Source organism: Stegostoma tigrinum, chromosome 3 (assembly GCF_030684315.1).
Source record: "Stegostoma tigrinum isolate sSteTig4 chromosome 3, sSteTig4.hap1, whole genome shotgun sequence".
Classification (NCBI taxonomy): Eukaryota; Metazoa; Chordata; class Chondrichthyes; order Orectolobiformes; family Stegostomatidae; genus Stegostoma; species Stegostoma tigrinum.
The window spans coordinates 60,387,294-60,412,612 of record NC_081356.1 but is presented as its reverse complement, the minus strand read 5'-3'; the positions used below and the strand labels follow the sequence as shown (position 1 = coordinate 60,412,612).

At 40.7% G+C, this 25,319-nt stretch overlaps 2 protein-coding genes across 17 annotated transcripts; one reads left to right on the top strand and one right to left on the bottom strand.

The window, feature by feature from the left end:
- Window positions 1-4,970: 4,970 nt before the first annotated feature.
- On the bottom strand, window positions 4,971-18,219 carry hnrnpk (heterogeneous nuclear ribonucleoprotein K). 15 transcript variants are annotated; one of them, XM_059644640.1, is made up of 15 exons: window positions 18,076-18,219; window positions 13,539-13,638; window positions 12,165-12,262; window positions 11,948-12,004; window positions 10,804-10,847; window positions 9,849-9,921; window positions 9,563-9,676; window positions 9,051-9,179; window positions 8,437-8,771; window positions 7,947-7,998; window positions 7,529-7,544; window positions 7,370-7,458; window positions 6,759-6,928; window positions 6,050-6,123; window positions 4,971-5,620 (listed from the first exon to the last, which is right to left on the bottom strand). In XM_059644640.1, the coding sequence occupies exons 2-14, from the start codon at window positions 13,585-13,587 to the stop codon at window positions 6,093-6,095; spliced, it is 1,257 nt and encodes a 418-aa protein (XP_059500623.1). In that variant the 5' UTR covers window positions 13,588-13,638; window positions 18,076-18,219; the 3' UTR covers window positions 4,971-5,620; window positions 6,050-6,092. The 15 variants fall into 15 exon arrangements, with proteins under 15 accessions (XP_059500623.1, XP_059500614.1, XP_059500620.1 ...); XM_059644631.1 differs by having other exon boundaries at window positions 9,563-9,686; window positions 9,850-9,921; window positions 13,515-13,638; window positions 18,076-18,218; XM_059644637.1 differs by having other exon boundaries at window positions 9,563-9,686; window positions 9,850-9,921; window positions 18,076-18,218.
- Window positions 18,049-24,643, top strand: rmi1 (RMI1, RecQ mediated genome instability 1, homolog (S. cerevisiae)). Of its 2 annotated transcripts, XM_048527866.2 has the most exons (3): window positions 18,049-18,383; window positions 18,776-18,899; window positions 22,521-24,643. In XM_048527866.2, the coding sequence occupies exon 3, from the start codon at window positions 22,569-22,571 to the stop codon at window positions 24,507-24,509; it is 1,941 nt and encodes a 646-aa protein (XP_048383823.2). In that variant the 5' UTR covers window positions 18,049-18,383; window positions 18,776-18,899; window positions 22,521-22,568; the 3' UTR covers window positions 24,510-24,643. The 2 variants fall into 2 exon arrangements, with proteins under 2 accessions (XP_048383823.2, XP_048383824.2); XM_048527867.2 differs by lacking the exon at window positions 18,776-18,899.
- Window positions 24,644-25,319: the final 676 nt, after the last annotated feature.

Here is a 25,319-nt window from a genome sequence, read left to right as displayed (position 1 = left end):
CAAAACCAACTGCACCCATAAATGGCTATTTAGATTAGAACACCTCCAAAAACTACAAGTCACAGATAGCATCTAATTGCAACATTTTCCTGCTTCTGAGTGCATTGGAATTTTTCCTCTTCTTTCAAAGATGATTTAACAATATAGCCTACATCTCTCATTGGTTGCACATTCATGCAAGCTGGCAGAGCTTACAGTACTGATTAGAAAGACTGATAATTGTATTGTGGCTGAGGTTTCTAGAACATCTTGTCACAGACCATTTATGGTTAGTTACCGACTGAACATTATTATCCACCTACTCAAAACATTCACTTTCCTAGCTGGGATGAGGCATGTGGGGAATTGTACAGGTGAGTAATTTAGCTTGCAAATTAGGTCAATTTTAGAAGTTGCACTGCACATAGTTCCCAACAAAACAAAGACCTTTTGGATAGTTATTGCTTCTAACTTGAAATCCTCAGGGAAGTGTAGTTTTGGACTCATGTCGTATTAAAATTCAGATCAAATTAGTCAGAAATGGAGCTAAACTCATTCATGTCAAGTTCTTTAACTGAACAAGCACCACTTGCTTGTGTTGACCCATATCCCTCCAACGCTAGCCCACAAAGTTGCATGAAAACAGGCACCACACTGCAGCACAGAACTATGCCAAAAAAACCCCAAATATTCAAGGACAACAGATACCTGACAAAGTGGGTCAGAAGATGCCTATTGCACAATTGTCACTGGGAACATACTGCACCCATCATGCTACATTACATCAAGAACACATCTGAACTCACCACAAGACTCCACGACCACTGCACATCAGAGTAGCACGCAAACCCAAATCAAAGACTGTTACTAACCGTGGGCAGGACCAATGTAATATACAAGATCCCCTGCAAAGACTGTGATAAACATTACTTTGGACAGACAGGAGGAAAATTAGTCACAAGAGTACACAAACACCAACAAAAAAGACTACTAATACTCATCTCCATCCAGATGGATAAGGAAAACCACCAATTCAAAAAATATCGGGACAACACCAGGGTCTGGGGCAGGCCAAGCACAGTGATTCCTACAGACCTAGTTCTCCACTAAAGCAGCCATCAACAAAAACAGATAGACCCTATATATACACACACATTGCAAGGGAAAAATCAGAACTGAGATAGAGATAATAGGAACTGCAGGTGCTGAAAAATCTGAGATGCCAAGGTATAGAGCTGGATGAACACAGCAGGCCAAGCAGCAGGGGAGCGGGAAGGCTGATTTTAGCCCTAGACCCTTTTTCAGAAAGGATTTCTGAAGAAGGGTCTAGGCCCAGAACATGAGCCTGCCTGCTCCTCTGATGCCACTGGTCTGCCGCATTCATCCAGCTCTATACCTTGATATCTAAGTGAGGTAGGTAACCCAGCTCGGACACCAGAGAGTTTAAAATAACAGGCGGTAGAACACAACAGTGCTTCCATGGAGGCTGCACTAATGATTTTACCCAGAGTAGTGAAATGTCTGCAGAACAATTTGTTTTTAACAATTCAAGCCCTCCCTCCTTAGTTAGATCCTGGTGAAATCTCTTCAGATCCCTCCCCAATTTAATATCTTTCCTGCAGCATGGCAACCAGAACTGGACACTATTCCGAGTGGCCTCACCTATCTCTTGTACAACCTCAAGATAACAGATGCAGAGAGCATCCTGGGAAGGTGAAGGGAAGGCCGACCTCAGGTATTTGTAGCCATAAGGGTTAAAAAACCCAGCCATAGATTTAAATGGAGGAGTAGACTTAATGGGCCGAATGGCCTTACTTCCACTCCTAAGTCTTATGTCTTAACATCCCAGCTCCTGTACTGAAAAAGGAGTGAACATTTGCCACTTGTGATACAAAAAGGAATATGTACCTGAGCCCTAGGTGTTTTGAGGGCACTACCAGTAACTGGTTAAGTCCTGCCCTTGTTTTACTCCAATCCATGCCATTCCTCAACCCATTGACCCCAACCGATCAAGATCCCTTTGCATTCTTAGACATTCACTGTCCACTGTTCTAATTGAGTGTTATCAGCAAATGTCCTAGCCATGGCTCTTCAATTCACATCCAAATTGTTTAATAACAAAAGTGAACCCAACACTGAACCTTGCAGAACACCACTGGTCACAGGCATTTACTAAACCCACCCTCCTTGTTTGGTCTTTTGTCCTCAAGCTAGTGAATCCAATTGGCCAGTTCTCCCTGAATCAGTGATCTAACTTTTGTAATCAGTCTACCATGCAAAACCTTGTTAAAGACTTACTGAAAGTCCACAGGTCTAGAACTCTACCCTCAACCTTTTTTGGTTACATCCTCAAAGACTCAAGCGTGAGGATTTTCCACATAAATGATATGGTTAGTATCCTTAAATCGGCACCTTGACTCTCCAAGTGTAAGTCTTCTCAGAATCCCCTCAAAACATATCCACCTGACATCAGGCTCAGTGTATATTTCCTAGGTTTCCCCTGACAGCATCTCCAAGTACAATATCAGCCAGCCTCCAGTTCTCTGGTACCTCATCTGTGGCTGCAGATCATACAAACATGTTAGCAGCCTGCAATTTCTTCCATCATGTCTTTGGGTACAGTTGGTCAGGTCAGAGATTTATCCCCACCTCTGATAATGTGGACATCAATATTCCCAAGTTCCCATGCTTCTGTTCACAATAAGAGCTGAATGCAAACATGAACAGTACCTGCTGCTCCATGTCCAAATTATGAGATGGAGCAATGCAAATAACATCTTTTGAGTACTTAAAACACAAATTGGTAGGAATGTTTTTATCAATATTAACACATTAATGGGATATGCTAATTTTCACATCTTAAAATGGACAAGACCAGAATAGTTTGAGAAGCTTTTGGCAGATATGGCCACTTCATGTGGTTTAGGTGCAAATCATGTGGGAAAATGACATGAAAATAATTGCTTTAAGTCTATTCTAGTTCTGTTCCTAGCCACAAAAACTGTCTGGACTGGACTTCATTTGGAAACATGAATCATAAGTTGAAATATTACACTTCTAGAGACATTTGGGCAACACAGAGGACAACTGTCCTCAATCTGTCTAAGCTGGCCATCTTCGTGTGGGCTTTCTTTAAAAAAAAAGACAGGAAAGCTCAATATGCTAAACTTCAGACCAGGATGTGCTTTTCTTTTGGAAACTTCAAAAAGAATAAATGACTCATCTGCTGGCAAAATAAATCTCAGGTGTATGTAACTGGCAACATCAGGGTGGAACTGGTGGGTAACCCTTCTGCTAAACAGGCTAAAGGCCCCATCAATCCACATTAAAAAAATCTAAATTTAGTGGTATCAGCAAAACCATCCAGTCATTTCACAGTATGCTCCAAATCTAGGAACTCAACCACCTGCAAGGGTAAGGCAGCAAATGCATAGTACTAATAGCAGGGTTCCTTCCAAATCAGAAGCCACCTGACTTACAACTACATTGCCATCCTCTTCCTCCACTGGTCAGTCAAAAATTCTGAAATGCTACTTAACAACATGGTTAGCAACTTACTACCAGTTCCAAAGAGTGTGGTACACAACACAAAATTAAAGAATGGACAAGATGTACAGTCTTATCTGCTAGTCATTAGATTTTTTTTTCACATTTAACATGTAGTAATTCCCATGTCTTGGGCTTCTGGTTTGTAAAGTTTAACTATACAACCAATTTGTTTGATTTGATTCCCTACACAGTGAGGAAACAGGCCCTTCAGCCCAACAAGTCCACACCACCCCTTGATATATCCCAACCAGACCCATCCCCCTATAACCCACACACCCCTTAAATCTACAGGCAATTTAGCATGGCTAATCCACCTAGCCTGCACATTTTTGGACTGTGGGAAGGAACTGCAAGATTTTGGTATACCTATCCTTCCAGCAATTCGTCCGCCGACTGGTCACAATAGCTCAGCACAGGCAAATATTCCTAAGCTGCTGAGACATACTCAAAGACTTGAACACTGACAATTTAAGGCATTCTCCAACTATTAACTTTCCAAATGCACCTTCGCTTACACCAAAAGTGATGGAACTTTTATTTAAAAGCCTATCACACATGCCACAAATCAAATATTACTTTAAACTTTATCAGAGTCTTTTCCTTTGAATTTTCATCTACTCCTCACATTCACTGATATCCCATAATTTTTCTCAACTTATCATGCCTCTACTTGAGCTTCAGGAGTAACAATTACTTTTTGCTCAGGGATAGACAAACTGAACATTGCAAAGATTGTCTGATATGTTTTAAGTCATACTGTGTCTAGTAAAAGTTGAACAAGATTGTCAGAATATGCTTTCAGATGTCAAAATTCTGATTGGCACGGTACATGGAAAAGCTGCTCAAGACACCCAATATCAGGCACTGCTTTAAGTCGTCAATAATCATCACATACCCAAAATTTCTGTTTTCCTTACAGTGCAATGTCCAAAGTAATCAGACACCTGGACAAAAATATTCTCTAGTCCATTACAGCTACAAGTACTGAACTGCTGGTCTGCACTTATCTCTCAAGCAGATTCCTTACACTACAGGTCAGTTCCATTTTTGCACTTAGGCCTGACCACTTTTCAGCCAGTAACACCAGTTCTGCTGGAATAGTGTAAGTCATACACCAACTCCTGTAGCGTTAGCCATTTCAAACAGGCTAATATCTTTGGTTGCAATTCCAATGCGATGACAAGAAAAAAATTACCTTAAGATCCAGGCCAGCAGTTCCATGGCACAGTGGCAGCCTTCATTTTATTCAATTACCAGAACCTTACCTTAATTTCATGCGTGTTGCTTCAGTTCAATTACAACACCAGACTAATTCAAGTTTCTGTATTAGATCAATCTCATTCATGAATGGTTCAGCTATTTGATTACTCCAGAACATCTGATACAGTCGTAACAGTTTGCATAGGTTACAATGAAATGCTTAAATGATCTCAGTGGAGACATTTTAATAGTTCTGAGCAAACTAGGATAACATTTAATATTAGAGCAATCAGTGGAAGACAATTCTTGTGAGCATAAGCAATTCTAGCTATCATTCCAAATAAAAACAGCTGAGAGGGATCCATCCAGTTGCATTGGCAACTTGAGTCAACTTTTGCTCACTGATCTTCCCAGCTAGCAAAAGTATGAGGAGCAAATCATCCTCAAGCAAAATACACAAGTTTAGTTTACCTAGTTTATTTTAAAAACCATAAAATGTTCCTTACAAAACAAGATTGCATTCTGCACATTTACTGAATGGATCTGGCACATTTAAACTACCAGTACTATTGTCCATAAACAGTGTACATCTTAATGTTACCATATTACAGGAAAATACAATAAACCACTGAAACATTCAGAACAAAACATAAAACCCAGAATCCACTGTCACTGTTGGAAAATTCAAAACTGTCTAAGCTGTGCTAAGGTTCACTAATTAAAACATGACAAATGATGAAAAGCAGAATATGATCTATGCTCCCAGTGTGATCTATGTAAGCAGGAATGTTGGCTCTTCAAACAAAAAGCAGTGACAAAAAAGCAGTGATGTATTCCTTCAATCTTCTCCGCTTTTTTGTTTTACAAGAACTCCCCAGAGTACTGCCTCACACTGTGAAAAGGAAAGCACAGAATTAGATTGAGATTTGGTACTGTTAAAATTCAGACATCAAGACAAGCCCCTCAAATTTACTTTGACCCATACCATATCCTCACTAAAAATGGCCAAAACAAAAGCCAAACTCCAACCCACAAGTTTACATTTAAACTCAGGAATTTTACTGCAACAGGGATTAGTTCTGGTTACCTAAGTTTGGTCAGAACATTTTCCAACACTGTTCAATATATAAAACTGTGCTTTCAAATCATGCAATTAAAGCAATTCACTAGTGCTGGGTCGAAAATTTGATATTCTGAACTTGAAGGAAATCTTTGCCTTCAGAGGTTATCAGCAATATTGCACACAATTGTGCATAAATTCAATTTCCCAAACTGACCCTTTCCACCACCAAAACAAAACAATTCCCACTATCAAACTGACCTTATCTCGTGTGGAGCTGCGGTATCTGAACGCACGGGTCAGCTTAAGGGCGCAAAGCGGCTGCTGTAGCTGCACTGGGGAGAAACCAGGTAAAAAAAAAATAAACTAATTTGACCAAACATTATTTTTTTCAAATCAATGTTCGGGTGCGAGTGCAGATCAATTCGACCCAGCACTAAAATTTCAGTTACCCAAAGCTTGTTTATAAAACAGGACAGCACAGCACAGGAATTATAATTTAAGATGACAGAAAATGGTAGTTTGCTGTTGCAGAAGATTTATTTATTTACTGGAAGTAAAGATTGAACAGAAAACTTTCTGGAGAGATATGATCTGCGCTATATGGTAGACTGTGATTTGTTGTCAATCCAACTGTCAAAAACAACAAAATCACTAGTCTTCCACACAGAACCAGACCACAATCCAAGTTGAGTGATCTTCTATACTTAAAGTTAATGAAGTTTTATTACACAAGCGAAATTTATTACTCACAAAAAGGCATTTTTTAAAAAACATTTAAACAGCAGATACCATTTGTTGAATTTAGCTGGCAGTGAATAAACTAAGCTCTAAAGTCAGATCGCAAATGATGAAAACTTAAATGAAATGGTGCTCAAGTCTTATCTCTGCCTGACAGACAAAGAGGGTAGGAAGAGGAAGTCCATTTAGTTGCTTCACAAAATAAAAAGCATCCTTTATTACTACTTGCCTGTTCTGCAGCAGATACTGTGCATTCTGGATCTGGTCCTGTGTGCCGGTAATGGTGATTATGCGATCCTCAGAGCCTTCAAGAGGTTCGTCAATCTTAATAGATGCTCCAGACTCATGACGAATTTGCTTAATTCTTTGACCTCCTTTACCGATTATAGAACCAGCCAGCTGTTACATTAAAAAGATGTTTGGTTGATGCATATTATAACATGCAACTACTTTCTCAAACAGCCCTGCATGAACTGAAGTCCCCCTAAAGTGAACTGGACCTATTGCATAGTAACATCCCAGAAGAGCTGTTGTTCAATAATTAAACTATACTACAGTGACTAAACGCAGGAAATAAGGAGAAAGCCACATGTTCAAATTTTAATTTCCCTTGTGAGAAATGCAAGAACTACCTAGCTGAATGGAATGCATAAGCATTACTTTTACGTCAACAATATAGAGTCCACATTTAGAATTTTACAGCACAAATAAAGTTGACAAATGGTTGTCACTGAATACTGTAAGTGGATTTGGATAATCACTTTTAGCCTAAACGTGACTTGATTAACATACTTTGCCATGCAGGAGCTTGGTAATGATTTTAAATGAAATGCAACTTACATCTTTAGGGATTGTGACTTGTGTAGTAATGATTGGGCCTCCCAAATCTCCATATCCACCACGGCTCCCTGAAAACCAATTAAGAAAATCTCCAATAACTAAACTTAGATAAAATAATCTAATTAATATACTTGGAACAACAGAATAAAGCAAACTCACCATATCCAGAACCACCCTATACATGAGGATATTTTGGTGGGTGTGGGGGGAAACAAGAGAAAACAGATTAGAATAAAGATGCTTAATTATAACTATCTCCAACTTTAACCATGACCACAACTAGCATACAAGATATTAAACAATTACAGCACCAGTAACAATAAATTTAATTGCACATTAAGCACAGGGTAGGTGGTCAAAGAGAAGCTAGACAGATAACTGCTGTAGTAGTCTGCACTAAGCCATATCACACCTTAAGAGTGATTGCTTTTCCAATAATGCTAGCAGCTGTAAGGTAACTTTCAAAAAAAGTTTAAAATTTTACCCATTGCCATTAGGAAGAGAAGAATACTACCCACGTGCACCTGTTAAAGCTAGTGCCAGGAAGACAGGTTTTAAAGAAGAAATCAAGACTCACCATTCCATCATAGCGATCATTCATTCTGTTCCTGCCATAGAGAGTACGGTCACTACAATGAAATAGGAGCTATTGTAAACACAGCAACTGCCCCAAATCCAGACTACTTTGGCAAGTCAGGATGGTACAGCCTGTTGTCTAAACAATATAGCAAACATCATGAATTAACTATTTTGAATCACATTTAACTTGTTTTGAGCAAAATATGCTTAAAATTGTTCCACGGTGATACAGTACGAACTGATACACAATGTATCTACTCAATACAAACATTTGCTGTTTGCATTTTTTCACTTTTTACTGAAGCCCAATTTAATAACTTGAATTGTCAAATTAAAAATTCAGACTAACTCCAAAAATTGAAACAGAAGCTACTGCAAGTTGTCATGCAAATAATAAACTGTGAATACTGCATACACTGGTAGAAAATAAACGACAATCCTGAAGGATCGCTTTTGATCAGTTTTGCCAGCAGTAACAGCAACCTTACCCTCTAGGTGGAGGTGGGGGAGGAAGAATACGGCCACCTCTACCACCTCTCGCAGCACGAGGCAGAGGTGGTGGGCCCCTACGTGTCGGTGGGCTCATGTCATCATAAGCATCTCTTCTGGGTGGGGGCATTGGACGGCCTCCTCTACCTGCAAGTCCCATAGGACCCCTGCGCTCATATCCAGGAGAGGGAGGATGGGGCCCACCCCTGCCACGCATCTGAAAGGGAACTGGACGTCTTCCTCGGTCATCAAACATCATTGTAAAGCCACCATAATCATAGGTTTCATCGTAGAAGTTTGGATCATATGGCTGTGCACGTCCTTTGACGGGAGACTTGAGACAAAAAGTAGTGTTAATTGCTTGCGGGAAATCTCAACGATATTTGAAATTAACATTTCATTCTACATCAAAACCCAAACAGCTTCCAATCCCTTAAAATCATTATCATTGCAGCAGTCATTGTTTGTCAGATTAGCAGCCAAGCCCTACATGAAAAAATTTAAAGGCAAACTTTAAATTTACTAAGCACTTTCCCTCATTACAGAATACACATGAACAAAGGTCAGTAAAACAATACTTTCACGTAAACGCAGAAGAATAAAGAACACCAACCTCTGCCAACAGTCCCAGGATAATCTTGATACACTCCACCACTCTGTCTGGCTTACCACCAAGCAGAACGACTCTATCCGTTGAATGAGGACAACACTCCTGGAAGAGCTTAATAGTTGTCTGTGTTGTCTAGAATCAAGGAGAAAAATCAACTTACAACAAAATACCTCAGAAGTTTAGACATGAGAGAATTTCACAGCACCACAAATGTAGTCCTACCTTGGCCCTCAATAGGTAACCACAGAATTAAAGTTGTATTAGTTCTCAAGACAGCTCTGATGGTTTGCAAAGCCCAAGAATTGAGAACGTGCCTCATCAAGGCAGCCTCAAAACCAATAGAATGAGTAGACGGATTTTTCGGGCCAAATTCCAGACAGGAATTTTAGACATGCAGAAAATAACTCTGGACTTCCAGATGCACATGGATACAACAATCTTGACAGAAGCAAAATATTTTCTTCACTGATATAATCAGAACTAAAACCTGTCACAGAACAGGTGATACGACCCACCTCTCTCAGCTCCTTTATCTTTACTCCCTTGACGCCAATGATGCTTCCAGCTTGGCTTTGGTGAACAAGCATTCTTAGTTCGCAGTCAAAATCCTTTCCTTTATAGTGTTGATACTGTAAGGTCAAAAGTTGAACAGAAGCATAAAATTCTTGAACTGGTATCCAGGTTTCCTATGTTTTCATCGACTTTAAAGCTGAGTTGTAGACTGCTAATGTAACTCAACTGTTACAACTGCAAGGCTACATCTCATTTACACCAACTTTCTGAAGAAAGAACACAACTCACCTCTTCTAAAGTTGGGATGATCTTCGATAATATATCTCCAATTGTTTCAATATCTGCATTTATACTCAATATGCTGCCAAATTTTTTTAAACCATTGACAATTTAAAGGAGAAGAAAGGAAACAAAATCAGTGAGTAAGCCATTCATAGCATTCTGAAACAATGTAACATTTACTCAGTTCATACATTAACAATTAAATTTAAGTATTTAGTAACCCCCATTATAAATATTTACTAATAAACATGCAAATTTAAACTAATTAAATGTTTCAAATTAAGACAGCTTTGGAAAAATGGATAACTGGAAGGGCTCAGATTAAGTGGGCAAGAAAAACGACGTATAGCTGAGAGCAGAAAGTGGAAAAAAAAATCATTCCTCCCCACCACCAGCAATTTGAGAAACCCCTGGAAATAGATTAGCAATTTTGGCACACCTTTTCATAGGCAAAAGCAGAAGAATGTGAGTATCATGGAGTACAGCATTAAAAGAGGTGTTTGACAAGTTTGGAGAAAAAAGGTTAAGAAACTAGTTGTGGTAACAGCACTATGCCCCTGCAGGAAATCAAACAAAAACAAAGTAAAAAACAGACAGAACAAATGAAAGTGAAGAAGTGAATGGTGACAGAAGTTAGCTTGTAAGACTATGAATGTGGGGAGCAAGATGTACAAGGATAGTGCAAGAAAGACAGATTTAACAAATGATTTAAAATGCAGCAAATATGCAACACTTGAAGCTGTGCTCCTTCCATTAAAATGAATTAGTGGATTGCTCTGGGTGGGCAACTCACGTAATAAAGACCAGCCACAAAAGACTTAATGGGGAAAATAGACAGAAAATAACTTGAAAACAGTACACTTTCTATAAGGGACTACTAATTAATAACAACAAATTCAGGTTATATAGATACAATTCCTTGTTCTAATCAGGCAGTGAGTCATAAACTGTTGGGACATACCGCTCGGGGCCACTGCTGTCTGGGACTGATACACTGGCATTGTACTGCATTGGTCACAAAGGCGTTCGTGGTTGTTGGCATTGGGCAAGGGCATTCAGTGAAGTTCAGGTATTGGTGCCCATTGGCATTTGAGCACATTATGGGCATAGCCAACCAGGGTATTCAGATGGGCGTTCAAGGGGCAGATGGGTCAACGTCATGATGGGCAACGCAGGGAACATGTCGATCCAGTACAAGGGCAACGGAGATAAATGGCCAAAAAAACAAGGAGAGGGAAGAGGGGGGAAAAGGAGTAAATTTTAATTGAATGATATTAAAAAAATCTATTCTCATCACTCTATATATCCTCTGTACAGACTTCTGAAGACTCTACGAGACACTTCATAACTATAATTTTAGAACAAACAGTTACTTTAAACAGTATTTCGCCTTATAACAAGGGAAATAAATACAAATCACTAAAAGAAGTTAACATTAAACCTATTCTGCTACAGGGCATCTATTTATGCTAGCTAATATAAAAATTACAATTCTGTTCCACTTCATTTTTCTCAAAACATTCCCTCCCATCTATGGAAACATAGTTTAACACTGTTCTATACCCAATTTCATATCAAGCATTCTTCTTTACATAAAGCAGTCTTTGTCCTTCACGTACATCTGTATAGCTGTTGAAGTAAGAACAGATGGACATCTTTAAAAAAAAAGATAAGTTCTGACTCTGGGAAACTCTGGATTACACTAGCCACCTGCAATGTTTCTCCATTTAATATTGTAGATCACAAACAGGATAAGCTGCAATCAAGGATTGTTACAGATATGGACACCTTAAAAGACAACTATGATAATTCAAAACTACATCCTAATTTTTAATAAAGTGTTTAATGATATCTCCTCAGATCTAGCCCATCTATAAAATTTCAGAATAATAGATTACACAATATTACAAATGGCTCTGTCCTCCCAGAACAGTATAATTAACTCATTTTAAAATGTTCATAGTTTCACTGACTGACTATCAATATAATCACAACACAATGAAGACAGCAAAATTTCAGTTACAAGTTACCAACTTACTGAAAAAGTTATTGACTTAAGCACTAGATCTCATACATCTTAACCTACACTATAGATGTATACTCACGTCTGTACGCAATGACTTGATATTTTTGCCACCTTTTCCAATTACTGCTCCAGCATTCTTAAAAAGAAATCAAAGTTAAAATTCTAAGCAACCTTCACTACATCTTTGTGCGTTCAGAAGTAACACTCAAAATGTCTATAAGTACAGTTATGCAACCTCTTATTCTACTCAAGATTAAATGCCAATCACCCACTGCTTGAAACTAGAAAATTCTCACCTTGCTCTGCAACAGAAGTCGTAGTTCCACACACTGGTCATTATTCCGAGACCTCTTAAAGGCTTGCTCTCCATCATGGTCCTCAGCAGGACGTTTGCCTGAAAGTTTTGTGTGTTTTTTTTAAAAAAATCAAGCTGCATGTAAACATTTCTGGCACATTAAGTCTAACATCAAAATACTGGTAATTCAGTGCTTCATTAGCACCCTGGTTGTACAATTTGTTAATAATTAGTTAAGAGCACACTTAGAACAAAATAATCTACAAGTCTTTCCACATTGCTTTACTGTCTCACTTACCTTCTGTGAAAGGTAACAACAACGTTCAACAATCCAACCTAGAAAATGCACACTCCAACAGCACGTGCAATTTGTTCTCATTTAATACAGTTGTTACATTATCTGCTGAAATCTGGTCAAAAACTTAATTCAAACTTTTCTAGTCAGTTATTAAATTTGCAGTCTACATACAATTCTAGTTATCTATATACAATTCTAGGTACTAGAACAGATTTTAGTGTAACAATAGACAGCAATTATTCATCTGTTGAGAGAAGTCATTTTTATTGGAAATCATTGCACCCAAGAAAATTAGCTGTCATCTTGTGAAGTACTGACTGGCCAACGTTTGTAATACACAGCCGTCAGTGCGGTACACCACTTCACAGTGAAAATTAAATGGTCAGCTAAGGAAGAATGTTGTTTGGTGAAAATGAATTTATAAATGGGTGGGTAAAACATGTAGAGACTTCAACAGTAAAATGGCCCCAGTAAGAGATCTTAAAATGGTAAGTTTACTGAAAGGCACATGCAATGTCAACAGCCAGCCTGATTCTGAAAATCAGGGTGCGTATAGAAAAAGTCAAAATCAAGCAGAGATAGTAGGAACTGCAGATGCTGGAGAATCTGAGATAACAAGGTGTAGAGCTGGATGAACACAGCTGGCAAGCAGCATCTTGACAGTTACAATCATAGCAACTTGAATGTCATCTAACTCCAAAAACACTGGAGGGTGCAACAGAAGTTGCAATTAGAAAGACAGTGGAAAAACATGGACATGGTAGGGCACATAGTAATGTGGAGGTGCAAACTGATTAAATGGGAAGAGAAAAATGAAAGAACTTGCAGACAATTGAGGAAAACGTTTCTCTAACTCATTCAAAAGATTCATACAATGCAACTTTCTCCTATGAACACAGAAATATTCCCAAACTTTAACAATCAGAACTGCTATACCACTTCAGGAAACCAATTAAAAACAAAATCAGTTCGTGACATATCAAGGTAACATTAATGCAAAAATTAATAATCTTATGACTATCAATACAAGAAATACAAAAAAGCAAAACATACAAGAACCAGGGCTAAGACTACTACCGTTGGTCTCTGGGCTGTTATATTTGATGTCTTGCTGATCAGTTTCCATTTTAGGTATCAAGTACTGCGATTAATACGCAAAACTTGTTTTGCAGCTAGTCTGTAAGACAAAAATTTTCCAAATTATTTAATACTCAGTTGCTAAAGCAAGTCAATCATCCAATACAAACTACAGGAAAGCAATATTTTTCTTATTAGTCACTCAATTAACATTAATTTGAATTAATCAAGATTATGCATTCACCCAAAGAAGTGAACTTCTTGCATTTATCTATCTTGAAAAAAGGCAATTCAAGCGAAGAGTTTTAGGCACTCTATTCATCCTGAACAAAATGCAATGAATGAACTTAAGTCTTCCTGCACAAGGCCTGCAGAAGGCATGAAAATATTAGCTGCAAATACTTAACCCTCTTTCCCCAACATGCACAATTCCAAAACTTTTCATTACATGATTTTTAAAAAATACATGGCAGCACAGTATGCTTATTGTCACAACTCAAGATGGCTTGATTTACAGTATTCACTTTCACACTAAGAATCACTTTAGTTCAGTTGCGTTTTTGGATAAGCCAGCTTATTTAAACAAGACAAAGTTACATGTTATATAAACTAAACAATATTAGAAACTTTGCAAATCTGACATGACTTGTGGACAGAACGTGTGAACACTGACTAGATCGATTTCTTCAGACACCGACAGGTAGAAACATCCAAATTATACACTGCCAAAATGGAATAAAATGTAGGAAAGACCTCATGGATTAAAAAAAGTACAATGGCACTGGTGAAAACATTTACTCAAAGCGCATAAGTGCCAGGTAAAAGATTAACCCAAACACAAGCACCTGATAAACAACATTCAAACTCAAAACAAAAGAATGAGAAGATGCACATGAATTGAATTTAAAAATACCAGTATTAAGTTCAGAACAAATGGTGCTCTTCATGTTCATAAAGAGGTTCACTGGAAGTCTGGAACAGGGTATGTACAGAAAAAAAATTTAGGCACGCTAGGAAGTAAATTCAAAATGACAGAGCAGATTCCCCCAATTAGCCAACCATACTGAACAGGAAATACAGCATACTGAATTGAATGTAAGTGGTACTAGTTCACTAAATTGTTGGCAGGCACATGGGCCATTAAAGCTTCAAGTCATCCATTAATGATATTTTGTTGCCCGCACACATGGGGGGAAAACAGCTCTTTTACAATGCTGAGAAAAATGGGTAAGACTTGTTTAGTGATGGAGGGTGGCTATGCAGCTAGTCTGCAAGACAAAACTAGAAGGCATACATTTAAGACCAAGAGGGGCAACTTGCTCCAAAGGGTGGCGCATACATGGAACAAGATGCCAGAGTAAGTGGTAGAAGCAGGTACAATTACAATATTTAAAGACATTTGGATAGATACACTGATAGGGAAAAAAAGCAATAAGGGCCAAAACAGGCAAATTGGGACTAGGACAGTTTAGGAAAGCTGGTTGCCATGGACAAGTTAGGCTGAAGGGTCCATTCCCACGCTGAACACTTCTGTAATTATCAAAAAAATCAAAACCACATCACAATGGATATACAGAAACCAGGAAGGGAAGGCAGGATGGCAGATATAGTTCAGGTAGCTTTGAGAGTCAGTGTTTATTTATAGGCATGACATCTAACAAATGGAAAGTTGCTAATGTTTAGTAAAATACCACAACTGCCTAACATAAGAGATGGAAAACTGAAGCAAATTCTGGGCAAAAACAGAAAACTGTGCCGATACAGTTGGGGAAGGACTAGCATACCTTACCAAAAGGAACACAAGAAACACTTGCACAAAGTTGACATGCAGGTTCAGCAAGTGATTAGAAAAACAAGTGAAATTTTCAGGTTTACTGAAAAAGAAATGGAATAGAAAGGAGGAGGGGTGCTTTACTGGGAACATGCATGGTCTTAGTGAGATGTCACCCTAAATATGATTAGTTTTGGTCATGTTTGCAAAGGGTATAACTATTTTATCAGTTTAGGGAAAAAAAATTAGAATTCTACAATCCCATCAAGGCTGCACCAACAGCATTCCACTCAGACTCATCCCATATGGGGTTTTTAAAGCCATAGATAACCCACTAATCTGCACAATCCTGGACACCATAGGATAGTTTTAAGCATGGCCAATCCACTTAACCAGCACACCTTTGGACTGTAGCAGGAAACCAAAGCACCCAGCGGAAACGGACTTTAATTTGTGGGACAATGACCCCAAGTTGCAATGAAGACAATGTTGGATCAGTTAGAGTCTGGACGACTGAAGGCTTACTTTACTGAAATACTGAACAGCCTTCATTGACCCATCCATCAATGGAGAATTTCTAAGACGGAGTCACAAAAAAAATCCCACTCTGGCTTCATTTGTATAATTACAGGGCAGTCTCCATAGCTGTACCCTTTTATCTATAACTAGCACATTAAGTTAACTAGAGATCAGTAAAGACTGCTATGGCTTTGGGGAAACGGTGCACCTCAGTTCAAGGAAGAAGCAGAGGACTTCAAACTATGAAGATGTTAAAGACACCAAGGCTGAAATTGGGATAAGCATCATGTGCAAGTCACTACGTAGTAGTAAACTACAAAATGTTGCCACTAGTGCAATTGTTGGGGGAAGGGAAAGAAGAGGTCTAAATTCATCCAGAACTATTTCCCTAACAATTCAATTCCTTAGTAAACTCAACTCTTGAAGCAATGGACAGGGATACGTGTTTTTAAAACACCCAGTTGCACATTTATCTCTGCATTTTAAACTAAACCTGCAAATTCAATTCAGATTTATAATGTGGTATTTTCTCCCCCACCTAAAGCAAAGTGGAATTACAGCCAACTTTTGTTTCTTTGGGAGCAGAAAAAAAGTGATAGAAATAACATCTCAACTTGTTAATTTGAGACAAAAATTCGACTTGTAAGTGGCAGTAGAATTTATACGTGCCCCTGAAGAAATCTTGTTTCAAGATCAAAAACCGAACTTGAACTTAACGTCAAGCCAAGACACGTTCTGGGATAATTAGCTGAGCGCCTAATTTACCTCAAATGATTTGACCGCCTGAAGAGAATGGGAACAAAACATTTTTTGAGCTAACCACGAACACTAAAATCTGATGCTAAACCGTCTTAGGACGTTGGGGGTTTCAGATGCAAATTTAGGCTTCGTCAAAGGGAGAAATTATCATATCATGTATGGCCCAAGGCATAAACTGTAGCCCCCTAAATATAAAACAACACGTGGGCGAAACAAAAAAGCGCGTGTCGGATGAAATCCGGCCACTCGAGCGCCATCGTGATGCAAATGGAGCGGGAATATCTCAGAACCTGAAAACATACAAGGATGGTAATTATTAAACAACAGCGGCAAAGTAACGGCCCCGTCTAGTTCAGGCGTTTTACACTAACACATGGTCAACGACAAAACGTCGCGGGGAAGACTGTCTCCACCAGTTCGGCTGCAAATTTTGTGATCGGCGTCAGAGGTCTGTGCTCAACAAAAACCCACTGCCTCCAGCTGCAGTGAACAACCTCAAAATGGCCGATGCAATGAGACAGCGAAATGTGCCGACGATCAGAGACCGAATCTACTGCACTACGGCCCGACTCGTTGACCGATTGGCGGCGGTGACGGATCGCGCTCACACCCTCCCCTGTCTGCCTCAGGGAGCAAGGGCGAACCCAAACCACCTCCAGAACCCGACAGCCATTCCGACAACAACCGTCGTTAAAATGGCGGCGCGGTTCGTACTCTGAGGCACTCACGATCGATTGCCTTTTCCTTTTCAGCGGGGGAGGGGGAGGGAAGGAGGGAGGATGAAGCCCGCCGCCATTTACCCCGTGACTCGACAAAGAGTCCGAGACGACAAACGACGGCATCAGGGAATAAGGCCGCAATCAGCCACACCAACTAGGCCCATACTCAGTGGTGGTTTCATACATATCAGAGAAACTTCTAAAAAAAAATTCGATTCGGAAAGAAAAAAAAATCGCCACTTTTTGTATTCGTGCGGTAATCCGAGTGTTTTAAAAAACCAAGGCACCGAAGTAAGATGTCTTCCACATCCACCCACAACATCCACGCTAACGACGAACATGAGCTCCCAATAATCGCATTCCTCTAAAAAACGCGAATGTTTCTTGCCTATTTATGACTACACTCAGATTTTGTTTTTCAGAAAAGCAGAAATAAATCAAATTTGGTATGCTGCTAAGTCTAATACCTTACCAAAGCTAAAAGCTGCGAACAGGACCCGAGCTCAGCTTTCAGGACGAGCGAAACAAAATGGATCGCTCTGGTGTGGCACAGACTGCTTTACCCAGAAGCCACAGCGGCCATTGGCCCCACCCCAGTCCGCGGTCCCGGGCTCTGGTTGGTGCAGATGCAGCCCCGCCCAGCACCCTGGTGATGTAGCTCGAGAGCCCTCTTGTTGCGATTGGTCAATATACCCGTTAATCAAATCGGCTAGCCCCATTGTCGGTTAAAATATAAAATTATATAAAACATGTTGTGAGCGGTTCTTACCAAGTATTTCAAGTTATAGCCCTTTAGAACTGCTTTCTTAAAAAATCGTGACCGCATAATAAATATCGTTTCATATAGTTCTTTTAGATCTGTATGTTGTGGCGAGCAGATCATGAAACAACCACCAAACGATGAAGAACTATGAGATATCGCGAGAGTTGGATCCGCGGGCGCGCGGGCGGGAGAGAATTCTGGAAAAAAAGTAGTTGGTGCCAGTGGAGGAGGAAGGATGAAGGGCAATTTGGGAAGTGGGGGACGGGACTCGTATAACATATACAGCTCAACAATGGAGGGCTGCGTTAACATAGGTTGAGTATTGATCGTCGAGTTAGAACAGCTTTGGTCCAAGTAGCTTTTACTTTGCAGGCCTTTGATGCATTCGAGTTCCAGTCGGTTTGCTCGCTCTATGGGTTTCAACGCTTGTAATAATAGCAATAGTTTCTAAAGATGTAGGATAAGATTACTTTATTCAACAATCGCATTTTTTAAAAAAAGTGCATAACCATATCTTCCGTTTGAATCCATCTCCCTCAATTAAGTAAATGGATGAAAATATTTAGCTGGTCAGGAAACGTTTGGAGATAAATAAGTAACTGTTGGCTCCGGTGACTTCTTATTTGGATCTTCAGTTAAATTTCCCCCTGCGTATAAGGTGCATGATTCGTTGAAAGTTTCCAGCATTTTTCCGTTTTTATTTAAGGTTTCCAGCATCCGTAGTATTTTGCTTTTAGACTTTCTCATGTGAGGCATGGTCGTGGAGGGCCTTACTGTCCTAAACTGTATGGGTTTTGAAAGACGCCACGGATTACAGTCCATCTTTATAGGTAAGTTAATTAGGTAGGCAAAAACTTGGCAGACTGAATATACAGTAGGAGAATACGAGCAGAATATTATTCATTGTGAGGCTGGATGAACACAGCAGGCCAAGCAGCATCTCAGGAACACAAAAGCTGACGTTTCGGGCCTAGACCCTTCATCAGAGAGGGGGATGGGGGGAGGGAACTGGAATAAATAGGGAGAGAGGGGGAGGCGGACCGAAGATGGAGAGTAAAGAAGATAGGTGGAGAGAGTGTAGGTGGGGAGGTAGGGAGGGGATAGGTCAGTCCAGGGAAGACGGACAGGTCAAGGAGGTGGGATGAGGTTAGTAGGTAGCTGGGGGTGCGGCTTGGGGTGGGAGGAAGGGATGGGTGAGAGGAAGAACCGGTTAGGGAGGCAGAGACAGGTTGGACTGGTTTTGGGATGCAGTGGGTGGGGGGGAAGAGCTGGGCTGGTTGTGTGGTGCAGTGGGGGGAGGGGATGAACTGGGCTGGTTTAGGGATGCAGTAGGGGAAGGGGAGATTTTGAAACTGGTGAAGTCCACATTGATACCATATGGCTGCAGGGTTCCCAGGCGGAATATGAGTTGCTGTTCCTGCAACCTTCGGGTGGCATCATTGTGGCAGTGCAGGAGGCCCATGATGGACATGTCATCAAGAGAATGGGAGGGGGAGTGGAAATGGTTTGCGACTGGGAGGTGCAGTTGTTTGTTGCGAACTGAGCGGAGGTGTTCTGCAAAGCGGTCCCCAAGCCTCCGCTTGGTTTCCCCAATGTAGAGGAAGCCGCACCGGGTACAGTGGATGCAGTATACCACATTGGCAGATGTGCAGGTGAACCTCTGCTTAATGTGGAATGTCATCTTGGGGCCTGGGATGGGGGTGAGGGAGGAGGTGTGGGGACAAGTGTAGCATTTCCTGCGGTTGCAGGGGAAGGTGCCGGATGTGGTGGGGTTGGAGGGCAGTGTGGAGCGAACAAGGGAGTCACGGAGAGAGTGGTCTCTCCGGAAAGCAGACAGGGGAGGGGATGGAAAAATGTCTTGGGTGGTGGGGTCGGATTGTAAATGGCGGAAGTGTCGGAGGATAATGCGTTGTATCCGGAGGTTGGTAGGGTGGTGTGTGAGAACGAGGGGGATCCTCTTGGGGCGGTTGTGGCGGGGGCGTGGTGTGAGGGATGTGTCGCGGGAAATGCGGGAGACGCGGTCAAGGGCGTTCTCAATCACCGTGGGGGGAAAGTTGCGGTCCTTAAAGAACTTGGACATCTGGGATGTGCGGGAGTGGAATGTCTTATCGTGGGAGCAGATGCGGCGGAGGCGGAGGAATTGGGAATAGGGTATGGAATTTTTGCAGGAGGGTGGGCGGGAGGAGGTGTATTCTAGGTAGCTGTGGGAGTCGGTGGGCTTGAAATGGACATCAGTTACAAGCTGGTTGCCTGAGATGGAGACTGTGAGGTCCAGGAAGGTGAGGGATGTGCTGGAGATGGCCCAGGTGAACTGAAGGTTGGGGTGGAAGGTGTTGGTGAAGTGGATGAACTGTTCGAGCTCCTCTGGGGAGCAAGAGGCGGCGCCGATACAGTCATCAATGTACCGGAGGAAGAGGTGGGGTTTGGGGCCTGTGTAGGTGCGGAAGAGGGACTGTTCCACGTAACCTACAAAGAGGCAGACTTCACCAGTTTCAAAATCTCCCCTTCCCCTACTGCATCCCTAAACCAGCCCAGTTCATCCCCTCCCCCCACTGCACCACACAACCAGCCCAGCTCTTCCCCCCCCCACCCACTGCATCCCAAAACCAGTCCAACCTGTCTCTGCCTCCCTAACCGGTTCTTCCTCTCACCCATCCCTTCCTCCCACCCCAAGCCGCACCCCCAGCTACCTACTAACCTCATCCCACCTCCTTGACCTGTCCGTCTTCCCTGGACTGACCTATCCCCTCCCTACCTCCCCACCTACACTCTCTCCACCTGTCTTCTTTACTCTCCATCTTCGGTCCGCCTCCCCCTCTCTCCCTATTTATTCCAGTTCCCTCCCCCCATCCCCCTCTCTGATGAAGGGTCTAGGCCCGAAACGTCAGCTTTTGTGCTCCTGAGATGCTGCTTGGCCTGCTGTGTTCATCCAGCCTCACATTTTATTATCTTGGAATCTCCAGCATCTGCAGTTCCCATTATCTCTGAGAATATTATTCAAATTGAGATAGGTGCAGCCGGTAAGCAGTTTGGGATCCTTGAACGTGCAGTTAAAAACTGGCCTCAAGTTCAGTGGGTAACACAACATAGAACATTACAGCGCAGTACAGAGGGAAGGCAACTGGAATGTGGCTCTGATTTCAAAGCGAATGTAGGATCAAAGTAGGGGCGTCTTGCTAATACTGGAATAGTGTGAACAGTTTTGGTCCCTTTTAACAGGGAAATATATTATTGGTATTGAAGACAGCCAGAGAAAGTTCACGAGGTTCATCCTCGAGTTGAGGTTGCGATAGGCAGATTTCTACTCCTAAAAATAATCAATGGTTATGGGTAAAAGGCAGGAAAATGGATTCAAGGATTATTATCAGCCATGATGTAGGAGCAGAAGTTGCTCATTTGACCCATTGATACTAGTCCATAAATGACCAAGGATGTCAAAATGAAATTTTGATGACTTTTTAAAAAAATCTGGGCAATGTTGGATTAGGTCTGCATTTATTACACATCCCTAATTAGAAACTTAGAGGTGGTAGAGAGCTAGCTGCTTGAGCTGCTGGGTGTCTTTTGGGTTTAGGCATGCCCAGTGTTAAGAGACTTCCAGGATTTTGACCCAACAGCAAGAGTTCCAAATTAAGATGGTGTGTGACTTGGATGGGGACATGAGTGGTATTTCCATAATCTGCTGGCCTTGTACTAGGTCGTAGAGGCCATGGGTTTGGCAAATGCAAAACTGCATGTTTAGCAGAGGCTTGGCAAGTTACTTCAGTGCATCTTGTAGATGTTGCACATTACTGCCGCTGTGTGTTATAGTTTTGAACAAATTGAATATAAATGATTGTGGATGGATTACCTTGTCTTGGATGGTGTTGAGCTTCTTGTGTTGTTGGAACTACACCTATCGAGGCAAGTGAAGTATTCCATCACACTCCTGATTTGGAACCTTTGAGAAGTTGGACAACCATTCGTGACACTGGAAATGGGTTTATTGCCACAGAGTTCCTTGTGCCTGACCTTCCTTGCCATCATTTATATATAAAAGTGATTCAATTTCATTTGGTCAGATTGATGTTATTGTAAGGTATGCGGCTGTTGGTGACTGTGAGTGTTGGCTTTTATGACGGATTTTTAAAATTTGTTTCTGAGATGCAATTGAAGATGCAGTCTTGCTTTGAAGCCATAATTACCTTTTAAGAAGGTTGTGGATTATGTGACACTGGACTAGACCACTAGACTAATGATCAAGTAATTATGAAGGAATGATGATATAACACATGACTTGGAGGGGAACTTGTAGGTGGTAGGATACCCTCGTGCCTGCCATCCTTAATCCTGTAGGCTGTAGGGATTGTGTTGCCAAATGCTTGATTAAAGAACAAGTTGGTATGCACAGGGCATTAAAATGTAGTGCCAAATCGCCAAAACAAAGCAAATATCTTGTGATTTTTTTTTAGGTTCGAGTATGGTGTTCAAGCCCATTAAATGAAATTTAGAAAACCAAAATGATCTCTGCAAGAATTGAAACTTGGTTGGAAGCAACATGGCATCTCAAAGTTCCTTCACATTGGCTTCAGGCCTGTGTAGAGTGGATTCAACAGGAGAACCAAGGTGTTACTCTAACACAGGCCCAAATCAACAAACAAGTTTTTGAGCAATGGCTTCTTACTGACCTCCGAGATCTGGAGTATCCAATTTTGCCAGAAGGAATCTCTGCAATGCAGAAATGCGATCTCAATGGATTTTACTGCTTGCAGATTGATTCACTAATTGATGTCAGCCAAGCTGCATACAGCCAGCTACAAAAAATCAGGGGAAAGGACACTTCTAATGAACAAGTGACATCAACACAAATATCGCAAAGATCTTGGGAAGCAAAACCAACCCGAATGTTGATGCTGCAATTAACAGATGGAGTCCAGGAACTTCAAGGTATGGAATATAAGCCTATTCCTGCTTTGCATAGCAGCCTTTCACCAGGCACAAAAATCTTGTTGCTGGGTAATATTGCCTGCCGATTAGGAGTTCTGCTTATTAAACCTGAAAATGTAAGGCTGATGGGAGGTGAAGTGGAATCTCTTATGGAAGAAAACTCCCAAGAGAGACTACTTGCAAGGTTAATTGGAGAACCATATGATACTGCTGTAACCAGAGTGAATAATAATCAAAATACAACTGAAAGGACTAATGGGATGCCTCAGCTCTTGGAACCTTCGGATGATGAGCTTTTGGCTGGTTTTGATGAAAATGATCTGCTTTTGGAGTCCAGAATTAATTCTGAAAGTGGATATTGTAGTAGAACTGGCACTTTAAGTTGTGTTTCCAATTGCACACAGCCTTTAAGCAGCAGATGGCAAAGTATGGACTCTCAGACTCCAGAAATGTCCACAGGATTTCAAAGAGAAGATAGCGAATTAATAGATTGTAATGATGAAGACTTTGATGAGTTTCCCATGGATGAAGTTGATGATTTGCTCATCCAGGGTGAATTGAATGCAGAAACTGAGCATGATAGAACAATGAGCCAATTCCCAGAATTTCTCAAATCCTTAGAGCAGCCACAGAGAAATAACATTAAGCATGCTGCAGAAGCAGCAGATAGCAGACCCAGTACATGCCATAAGCAAAGTGTATTAGCTGCTGATAATACTTCTGGCTGTCAAATAAAAAACCAAGCTAATCTTCTTAAAAGTGGCATTTATACTGAAAATGCAAGGCCGGATTCTATGCTAAATGATCACGATTCCATGAAAAAGACAGGCATTACTCCTGTGGAAGGAATAAATAATACAAGTGTTCTCACCACGGAACTGAGAAAGGAACAGCTTAATTCATTAATGCTGTATGAGTCCTTTGACAGTAGGCCAAAGAACGACTCTGTACCTGAAAATCTGTGCACCCTGTCTGAAGTAATTTCAGGTTCTTCTGGCACTGGAGGCAATTTTCAGAATGGTGCAGGAATAAGCAATATGAATGGAAGAAAGTTCAACGATCAGTTTGTGGGATTGAATTCTCTACCGTTTACATACCTAAATATTCTTTTAGATAAGAAACCTGATGTAATAACTGTGGTACAAATCAAAGCGTTCATTGTTACCTTACTGGACAAACTCACAAGTAATGGTGGACTGTGGAGTATTAAAGCTAGAATATCAGATGGTACTGCCTACATGGATGTAGAACTTATTGATAACATTTTGAAAAGCTTGATTGGTTTTTCGGTGGCTGAAATGAGAAACTCAATAAAATGTCCTAATCAACAGCAGAAGATAACCGTGGGGTTACAAAAATGCCAACAGGAGTTGGTGGACCTCTGTTGTCTAATGACTATTGAATTTAACCCAACCGTAACTACTGCTAGAGTTTTGGCATTCCGTGAAGTAACTCTAGAAGACCTGCAGCATTTAGAATACCGGGTACGTTCAGAAAGAATGTTGACTAAATAATTAAACAACTGGAGTTTGAGATTTATTTTCCGTGTGCTATTGCATTACAGATTTGGAGGATTATTTTAATCAAATTAAAATACATGTGTTTAATTTGTGAAATTTGACTTCTGAAAAATAAACAGTTTTTAAAATGTTTTGATTTTTTTCATTGCTAACTTTCAAGCAGCTAGAATGTACCCTGTTGTTTCATGGTCTTTGCCTCAACAGGCATGAAGTCACTAAAAATGAATTTAACTACTGATGTTAGCATATTCAACTTTTCCAGAAAAATGCAGAATGTACTGTAATGAGAACTTGCTACAAGTTATTCATGAAGTAGAATCATTTTTGCTGCAGAGCGAGTGAGCTGTTTTTGTTAATTGTTAGTTTCCTATTTATCTCTGCATTATGACATGCTGATCATACACAGTGTGAAATCATGACTGTAGGATTGAACATCTGAGTAATTTTACTCTTCTAAAACTTGTTCTAAACATGTTTGTTGCTCCCTTTGAAATATGGTATTCTTGTATGTGTCTTAATGAATGCAAGATGGAAAGCTTTTCATATGCAGGTAGTTCTCCTATAATGCAATAGTTGCATTCTTGTGAGAGTGTGCTGTAGAAAATTGTGTTACAGGGAAATCAGTATAGAAAATTGCTATACCTCTACAGCAGAAAGTTCATGTTATCCAAACAGTGTCTACTATTCATTAATTGCGTTACAGCCAGTTCGCACTAATGAATCATGCGTTATAGCAGAACTACCTGCATGCCTGTCTTTTCCAGCTATGTAATGCAATGGATAGTTCCTCAATACAACAGTTCC